Source organism: Penaeus vannamei, chromosome 32 (assembly GCF_042767895.1).
Source record: "Penaeus vannamei isolate JL-2024 chromosome 32, ASM4276789v1, whole genome shotgun sequence".
NCBI lineage: Eukaryota > Metazoa > Arthropoda > Malacostraca > Decapoda > Penaeidae > Penaeus > Penaeus vannamei.
The window spans coordinates 26,640,411-26,650,889 of record NC_091580.1 but is presented as its reverse complement, the minus strand read 5'-3'; the positions used below and the strand labels follow the sequence as shown (position 1 = coordinate 26,650,889).

At 37.7% G+C, this 10,479-nt stretch overlaps 1 protein-coding gene across 1 annotated transcript in view; it reads left to right on the top strand.

Moving 5' to 3' along the window:
• LOC113807392 (uncharacterized) overlaps positions 1 to 10,479 on the top strand; it is a 26,819-nt gene that overhangs the window by 16,199 nt on the left and 141 nt on the right. Inside the window, exons 3-5 of the mRNA XM_070144664.1 lie at positions 7,456 to 7,491; positions 7,883 to 8,015; positions 10,151 to 10,479. The exon at positions 10,151 to 10,479 is cut by the window's right edge and continues 141 nt beyond it. Of these exons, the coding sequence (XP_070000765.1) occupies positions 7,456 to 7,491; positions 7,883 to 8,015; positions 10,151 to 10,305 (324 nt within the window). The 3' untranslated portion in view covers positions 10,306 to 10,479. The remainder of the gene's footprint in view (positions 1 to 7,455; positions 7,492 to 7,882; positions 8,016 to 10,150) is intronic.

Here is a 10,479-nt window from a genome sequence, read left to right as displayed (position 1 = left end):
AAATCATCCAGATTCTACCATCGTCTGCTCTTGAAATACCCCCAAAATCTACGATAATATACCCTAATATACCCTCATTCATATCAACACACACCAGATATCACCTCTAAGCTTAATCTACCTTCATCGATCCCAAATCCTCTATAAAATCTACCTTTATCTACCCCAAACACCCTGTCTACCCCAGAAATCTACTCATACGGCCGGTTTAAGATTGTGCGAGGCCCGACCCGATGAATATTCGCATATACAAACATACATAAATAAATAAATATAATAAATAAATATATATAAGAAATATATGCAGAAATAAATGCATATCTATCAGTCTAGACAGGCATATACACCGGATAGATAGAGAGAGAAATTTAAAACTATCAAATAGGTAGAGATAGACAAATAGATGTATATATATTTTTGTCTATTTGTATGTCCATATACGTGAATATGTATTGGGTCGGGCTCGCAGTCTTAACAACCGGCTGTATGAGTAGATTACTGGGGTATAGAGGGTGTTTAGGGGTAGATAAGAGTAGATTATATATATAGGATTTGGGATAGATGAAGATAGATTAAGCTTAGAGGTGATATTTGAGGTGATACTTAGAGATACTTAGAAGGGATAATTAGTGATACTTAACTTAGAGATACTTAGAAGGGATAATTAGTGACACTTAACTTAGAGATACTTAGAAGTGATAATTAGAGTGATACTTAACTTAGAGATACTTAGAAGGGATAATTAGAGTGATACTTAACTTAGAGATACTTAGAAGGGATAATTAGAGTGATACTTAACTTAGAGATACTTAGAAGTGATAATTAGAGTGATACTTAACTTAGAGATACTTAGAAGGGATAATTAGAGTGATACTTAACTTAGAGATACTTAGAAGGGATAATTAGAGTGATACTTAACTTAGAGATACTTAGAAGGGATAATTAGAGTGATACTTAACTTAGAGATACTTAGAAGGGATAATTAGAGTGATACTTAACTTAGTGATACTTAGAAGTGAAAATTAGAGTGATACTTAACTTGGCGATACTTAGAAGTGATAATTAGTGACACTTAACTTAGAGATACTTAGAAGGGATGATTAGTGACACTTAACTTGGAGATACTTAGGTGATAATTAGTGATATTTAACTTAGAGATACTTAGAAGGGATAATTAGTGATACTTAACTTAGAGATACTTAGAAGGGATAATTAGCGATATTTAACTTAGAGATACTTAGAAGGGATAATTAGTGATACTTAACTTAGTGATACTTAAAAGAGATAATTAGAGTGACACTTAACTTAGAGATACTTAGAAGGGATAATTAGAGTGACACTTAACTTGGAGATACTTAGAAGTGATAATTAGAGTGATACTTAACTTAGAGATACTTAGAAGTGATAATTAGAGTGATACTTAACTTGGCGATACTTAGAAGTGATAATTAGTGACACTTAACTTAGAGATACTTAGGTGATAATTAGTGATATTTAACTTAGAGATACTTAGAAGGGATAATTAGTGATACTTAACTTAGAGATACTTAGAAGGGATAATTAGCGATATTTAACTTAGAGATACTTAGAAGGGATAATTAGTGATACTTAACTTAGTGATACTTAGAAGGGATAATTAGTGACACTTAACTTAGAGATACTTAGGTGATAATTAGTGATATTTAACTTAGAGATACTTAGAAGGGATAATTAGTGATACTTAACTTAGTGATACTTAGAAGGGATAATTAGAGTGATACTTAACTTAGAGATACTTAGAAGGGATAATTAGAGTGATACTTAACTTAGAGATACTTAGAAGTGATAATTAGAGTGACACTTAACTTAGAGATACTTAGAAGTGATAATTAGAGTGATACTTAACTTAGAGATACTTAGAAGGGATAATTAGAGTGATACTTAACTTAGAGATACTTAGAAGGGATAATTAGAGTGATACTTAACTTAGAGATACTTAGAAGGGATAATTAGAGTGATACTTAACTTAGAGATACTTAGAAGGGATAATTAGAGTGATACTTAACTTAGAGATACTTAGAAGGGATAATTAGAGTGATACTTAACTTAGAGATACTTAGAAGTGATAATTAGAGTGACACTTAACTTAGAGATACTTAGAAGTGATAATTAGAGTGATACTTAACTTAGAGATACTTAGAAGGGATAATTAGAGTGACACTTAACTTAGAGATACTTAGAAGGGATGATTAGAGTGATACTTAACTTCGAGATACTTAGAAGTGATAATTAGTGACACTTAACTTAGTGATACTTAGAAGGGATAATTAGAGTGATACTTAACTTAGAGATACTTAGAAGGGATAATTAGAGTGATACTTAACTTAGAGAGACTTAGAAGTGATAATTAGAGTGATACTTAACTTAGAGAGACTTAGAAGTGATAATTAGAGTGATACTTAGGTGATACTTTGAGGTGATAGCAAACCGACATGTCAGTTTTAAAGAAAGTGTATAACAAATTGACAGATAATCTATAGTTAATCTATTATAATATACACTCAGCGACACCGAATCTCTTCCAAAATCGAATCATCCTGAACCACAGGCAACCAATCCACAAATTCTGATTATAATCCGTCTGTGATTCTATTATCTAATCTTGGCGACAAGACTAAAAGTGAATGAATGACTAATTATATAACCTGTCTGTTTGGCAGAGGTAGTAAAAGGCAATCTTAGATATAATCTCCGGTGGAAATAATGAAATAGAACAATCAGTTATATATATATATATATATATATATATATATATATATATATATATATATATATATATATATATATATATATATATATATGTATATAAAAAATGTTTGTTGAGAAGACAAAATTTGCTTGAAATGTGGATTTTTCCAAACTATTTGCTTGTTTCTGTAGAGGATTTAACGAAAATCATTGAACATACCAGTTGTATATTGATATTCGTGACCAGCTTCCGCTTTTTTATTGAGAATGAAACTGTAAAATTATCGTTAATATGTTGATTTGTGACAGCGTTGAGTAAAATTAGATTAACAAGATGTGAAATGATCTCTCTTGACAAATTTTTATATTTCACATATACCAAAATAACTATCTTTTCACATATACAGAAATAGTTGAATAACTTTTCAGATATACCTAGATAACTAAATAACTTTTGATATACACAAAAAGATCAACAAATACAAAAATAACTAAACAACTCCTAACATACTTAAAAATAACCGAACAACCTTTATCATATACCAAACACTTCAATAACCAAAAACACATAGCAAACGAACGAAATAACTTCGAACACACACTAATCTGACTAAACAGACACCAACAGTTTCCTATTCCGCAGTCCTCCTTCCGACCAAGCCAAGTAACTGTGCTGCGGGTTCGTAGGCTCTGCGCGACCCGCTTCGTAGGTCAAAGCTTTCCTAGTTCGGTTTCCCCGGTAAAGACTCGCCGCGGAGGCCCCCTCGGCCACTTTCTCTCTTTTGATAGCTTGTCGCCCGTTTGAGAGCGGGTTGGCGGGGAGGGGGGGGGGTGTCGTTGTATTAGATGTGTGGAAATTATTAGGAAAGATTCTTTTATTACAAACATACACGTACATACACACGTACGGACGTAGACACACGTACATACAAACGCACGCACGCGCGCGTGCACTCAAACACACACACACACAAACACAAACACACATTCACACACACTTACACACAGGTATGTATATGTATATATATGAATGGAAAAAAAACACTACCGTGTTGATACTATAGTAGAAAAACCTACAATGCACAAACTAGTTTGTGCATTGAGTTTTACTACCATATATATATATATATATATATATATATATATATATATATATATATATATACATATGCATACATACATACATACATATATATATATATATATATATATGTATGTATATATATGTATATGTGTATATATACATATTTATAAATATGAATGTATATATAAATATATATATATAATGTATACACACACACACACAAACGCTCATGTATGCCCATATATGTATATAGGTGCATCACTTAACTAAGTGGATAAAAACAACTATCTTAAAATATAAAACAGTCAATGATAACTGAAACCTCTCTATAAAAAGAAAAAACAGATATACAGTTTTATCATCCTCATTGACCGTTACATTCATCTAAACTACCGTTAATTCTCCCATTCTTTCCGTTATAGTCTCACTTACACTTTCTGTGATACCCTTATTCACTTGTTTTGTGATATCCTTATGAACTAAGTATTATAACACTCGTTTACACTTACGGGAATACTCTTGTGTATACGTACTGTAATACCCCTATTTACATGTACTGTAATGCGCCCATATACGTATTGTAAAATCCACATGTACGCATATTATAATACCCTCTATGTACTGTAATATCCACATGACTGTAATACCCGCATTACCATCCGGTGAAAAACCATCATGTACACATTACGTAATATCATTCATATTCAACGTACAGAAAACTCCGTCACTCCCCCCCCCACCCCCACCCCCAGCGGTCGTTCTAGCGAGGTAAAAACAACCCCGGCATACCAGTCCCGGGGGGCGTGTCCCACGTGGCCAGCGAGGGGACTCCCCTATGCTGGAGTGAGAGTATATAATTCCCTCTCCACTCCATGCCGGTCGCTCACTCCACTCCTTCCACCGGTCGCTCACTCCACTCCTCCCGCCGGTCGCTCACTCCACTCCTTCCACCGGTCGCTCACCCCACTCACTCCGCTCCTTCCTCGTGTCTTCGGTCCTGTGGGATTTTTCGCCGGTCGTTCACAGCCTCTTCGGAGTTCTTGAGATGAAGATGGTGAGTTGGGCGGCGAGGGAGGCACCGCCGTCGGGACTCTGGCCGGGAAGAGAGGGTTTTGGGATTCAGTTTGTCGGAATTGGTTTTCCTTTTGGTGGCATTTTTAGTGCTTTTTTTCTCATGTTCTCGTGGCTCTGTATTGGTTCACGCGCACAGACATAATACATACGAAAATGTATATATATATATATATATATATATATATATATATATATATATATACATACATATATATATATATGTGTGTGTGTGTGTGTGTGTGTGTGTGTGTGTGCGTGTGTGCGTGTATATATATATATATATATATATATATATATATATATAAACACATAAACTCACAATTGAAATGATCTTCCCAAGTGATCTCCGAGAATAGATATTACTGTAGAAAGGTATGGATGAGAATGAATTTCTTCACAATACAAGAAATGTATTTGACCGGTTTCGAATATATCTCCTTCAGAAATACATGATATTTCAGACCAAGATATATTCGAAACCTTTCAAAAACATCTCTTGTATTGTGAAGATATTCATTCTCATTCATACCTTTCTACATTTGTCATGAATACGGTTCAAGAGAAAATATCGAGAGTTAATTCTCTGTCCACGAGTATCCCCTGAAATCATGTACGTTTTCTATGATGGTCAAGGTCGACTGAGCACGAATTCGCACCCCAGAAAATAATATAACTCCAATACACCAAAAATATCGTTTTTTGTGGAAAGCTAAAACTAAATATCGCCTCATAACTTAGTACATCTTTCTGACTATATCATTTATCAATCACGAATATATTCACGCTGACAAAAGATCCACAAAATAAAGATTTACATTAAACCTGCCAAACCTCCCATAAGTGCACGGGGGAAAAACTCCTCTGGGTCCTGTGCATTGCAACATTCTCAGTTCGGCGCAGCAACGAGCGGCCTCTTGCAACATCAGATCAAGTGTCAGAACTAAGTGGTATGCAGCATCCGTCCTCATCAGTGCCTCTGTTTTGGCGGTCGTTCGGTGATTCAGTCCTTCTGTCTGTCTATTTATTTGTCTGTCTGTCTGTCTGTCTATCTCTTGTTTGTGTATGTGTCTGTCTATTTATCTGTCTGTCTGTCTGTCTGTCTATTCATCTATCTGTCTGTCTATCCCTTGTGTCTGTATGTCTGTCTATTTATCTATCTGTCTGTCTATCTCTTGTGTCTGTCTGTCTGTCTATTTATCTATCTGTCTGTCTATCCCTTGTGTCTGTCTGTCTGTCTGTCTGTCTATCTCTTGTTTGTGTATGTGTCTGTCTATTTATCTGTCTGTCTGTCTGTCTGTCTATTCATCTATCTGTCTGTCTATCCCTTGTGTCTGTATGTCTGTCTATTTATCTATCTGTCTGTCTATCTCTTGCGTCTGTCTATCTGTCTATTTATCTGTCTGTCTGTCTATTTATCTGTCTGTCTGTCTATTTATCTATCTGTCTGTCTGTCTATCTCTTGTTTGTGTATGTGTCTGTCTATTTATCTGTCTGTCTGTCTGTCTGTCTGTCTGTCTGTCTATTCATCTATCTGTCTGTCTATCCCTTGTGTCTGTATGTCTGTCTATTTATCTATCTGTCTGTCTATCTCTTGCGTCTGTCTATCTGTCTATTTATCTGTCTGTCTGTCTATTTATCTGTCTATCTGTCTATTTATCTGTCTGTCTGTCTATATATCTGTCTGTCTATCTGTCTATCTATCTATTTGTCTATCTATCTATCTTTATATTTGTCTGTCTATCTATCTAATTATATATCTATCTATTCCATTCATTCGTCCTTCTCTGCAGTAAGTACCTAACGGTATCTCCATTTCTCTGATTTTATATGTCTGTCTGTCTGTATGTCTCTGCCTTTGTCTCTGTGGGGGGTGTCTGTCTCCTCCCTTTTGTCTTTCTGTGTGTCTGACTGACTAACTAATTGTCTGCCTCTGCTTGTTTATCTTTCTTTCTGTCTGTCTCTCTCTCTCTCTTGATATGTGATATATATATATATATATATATATATATATATATATATATATATATATATATATATATATATGTATATATATGTGTATATATATATATATATATATATATATATATATATATATATATATATATATATATATATATATATATATATATATGGATGTGATTTTTCCCTCCTCCACATAGACACTTTCCTCCACCCAACATGACACAAGACTCACACCCCGGTATATCTTTCCTTTGTATACAGATGTTCTCTCTTGTTGCTCGCAGCTGAAAGTACAAGATAAAGCTGGTGCATTCGTCTAGCTTCATGCGCGTGTGTGCGAGTGTTTAATGTACTTGATTGTATATAATGACGTTTGTTAATAATGCTTTGTTCTCTATGCACGTTTTGCCATTGTCACTGAATAGTACACTGTTCTGCATTACACACTTATCCTCACATTCACATTTACGAAATACAATTTATCTTTTTTTTTATGAATGAAATCTGAAAAATGCGCCATACACTTTTCTTCGTAAATATCCTTTGATTGGCGGCCTCATGTGTCTCCGTTCATAATTTAATCACACATTTCTTTTTCTCTTTTCCAGGACGAGACTCTCCGTAATTTGGTCCTGGTACACGAGGTCAGTTTATTTTATTTGTTTTTTTTTTTGTGATTCTATTGGCGTTTGATATAACCTTTGTATTAATTTCTGGTTTTAGAGAGATAAAGTGTTAGTATATAGTAAATATGCATTGGCCTCTTTCCTATCTATTTCTGAAACAAAATGAAGTGTGAAATTAGACAAAAAACGAATACTTCATTTGAAAATAACAAACAAAAAACATAGTCATCCACGCACTAACACAGCAAAATATGATATCCTTAAAAACTATTTCTCGTATTTCAGATAGACATAAGGGAAAACAAAAGTCATTCCGATATAATATCCTTCGGCGAATATCTAAGAAAACGTGATAAATTGTAGAACAGCAATTTGATAATTAATAATTTTGATCCTCCTCTTGTTACAGATCGGACGGAAAAATAAATTCAGCGTGGCGGTCCTCCTGGCCTCCACAGCAGCCGTGACGGTGGCCATCAGTAACAAGCCCCCTTACTTGGCCGCGTCGAACACCGAGGAGGCAAGGGGGGCGGATGGCAAAGGTACGTAGCCTTCAATGGAGGTCTGTGCATGTATACAGGCGCCCTTCACCAATATACATGGGTACACACACACACACACACACACACACACACACACACACACACACACACACACACACACACACACACACACACACACACACACACACACACACACACACACACTTTCTCTCTCTCTCCCTATCTTTCTCTGTCTCTCGCTCTCTCTCTCTCTCTCTCACTCTCTCTCTCTCTCTCTCTCTCTCTCTCTCTTTCTCTCTCTATCCCCACTCATTCTCTCTCTCTCTCTCTCTCTCTCTCTCTCTATCTAATCTATCTATCTATTTCTCTCTCTCTCTCTCTCTCTCTCTCTCTCTCTCTTCTTCTCTTCTTCTTCTTCTTCTTCTTCTTCTCCTCTCTCTCTCTCTCTCTCTCTCTCTCTCTCTCTCTCTCTCTCTCTCTCTCTCTCTCTCTTTCTCTCTCTCTCTCTCTCTCCCTCTCCCTCTCCCACCTCTCTCTCCCTCTCCCACCTCTGTCTCTCTCTTGCTCACACACACACACACACACAAGAATTAAATTTGGGATACGGTCCTGAATATAAAGCACGAACAGGGGTAGCGAAATAGGTGAACTCGGGGGTCGAATTCAGACGTGAAAATAGTACAGGGATAAGTGGATAAGGGCTTAGTGGTCACGGCAGAGGTGGTGGATGGGATGAGAGTTTAGGAGTGGCGAGTAACAGTTGTCGTTGCTCCTACAGAACTCCTGCAGAAGGTGTCTACTTCTACAAGAGCGACGGCGACTCCATCACCCACCCCACAGGTAGGCTTTGGTCTATATTTGTAGGGGTCTGGTCTTTGGTCTGAGCGAGTGAGGGTCTGGTCTTTGGTCTAGGCGAGTAAGGCTCTGGTCTTTGGTCTGTGTAAGTAAGCTTTTGGTCTTTGGTCTAAGCGAGTAAGGCTCTGGTCGATGGTCTATGCAAGTAAGGTTCTGGTCTCTGGTCTAAGCGGGTAAGGGTCTGGTCTATGGTTTAAACGTCTAGGGTTCTGGCCTCTGGTCTATGCAAGTAAGGTTTTGTTCTCTGGTCTAAACGAATTGGGTTCTGGTCTTTGGTCTAAGCTAGTGAGGATCTAGTCCTTGGTCTCTGGGAGTTAGGGTCTGGTCTTTGGTCTGTGTAAGTAAGCTTCTGGTCTTTGGTCTATGCGAGTAAGAGTCTGGTCTCTGGTCTAAGCGAATGAGGGTCTGGTCTTTGGTCTATGCAAGTAAGGGTCTGGTCTCTAGTCTATGGGAGTAAGGTTCTGGTGTTTGGTCTGTGTGAGTAATGTTCCGGTCTTTGGTCTATGCGTGCAGGGTTCTGGTCTCTGGTCTAAACAAGTAGAACCAAGTTAACTTACATTAAAAAATATGGCCCCATTCTCTAACCTACAAGTAGATCTATTTTTCCGATCTAAACAAGTCAAGCTTTGGTTTAAACTTTCATGAATACCAGTGGAGTCCGTATTAGGCTTCTCGGCTATATGTATTCTAGACTAAAGGTGGCTTTGCTCTGAGTTTGTATATTCTTACACTTTTTATTTGCATAAAGACCTGCACTAATTTCAGATAGGCTTATGGAAAAAAAATGTCATTTTGATATGATATCACTCGGCGAATATCACTTCTAAGAAAACGTGATAAACTGTAGAGAAACATGTCCTTTGGGTCATGTGTGGAATTCATGTCGAAGAAATTGTAACAGGAACAACGAAGAAAAGAACAAGAAAACACACGAAGAAGCGGTAAAGCGAAAAGTCCTTCGACATATTCGCGTGTCTCCTTGTTCTTCCCTTCGTTGTTCATGCCTTAGCAACAGGAACAACGAAGGGAAAGGCAAGAAAACACACGAATATGCCATATTCGTGTGTTTTCTTGCCCTTCCCTTCGTTGTTCCCGTTGCAATCTGTTCATCCTGAATTCCACACTGTTGCCTTAGGTTCTCCCACCTCCCCCTCCCTCCCTCCTTCCCATCCCTCCCTCCCTCCCTCTCACCCTCCCTCCCTCTTTCCCTCCCTCCCTCCCTCCGATCCCTCCCTCCCTCCCCCTTCCCCCTCCAAAAACCCACACTCCTCATATACGAAGATTCGCTAATAACAACGCGCCACCCTCTGCCCCCACAGTGAAGATGGGCAGGTGGCCGCTCCTGGAGATTGGCTGCTCCGGCTGCGTCCTCCCCATCGCCTGCAGCAGTGACTCCAAGTGCCCAGCCTCCAGGAAATGCTGCTTCGACCCGTGCAGGCAGCGCCACGTCTGCCGTCTTCCCTCGCCTTTGTAAAGTCATCTCCACCATCATGTCTCCTCTCATGTCTCATCCAGTACTGTCAGCATCATGTCTATAGGTTGTCATTATTCTGTCATCTCGCGTAGTCACACCTGCATGCTCTCTCATCTTATCAATTCTATATAAATTATATGTGATTTTCCTCCACATGAGAGCGTGTTGGATGTG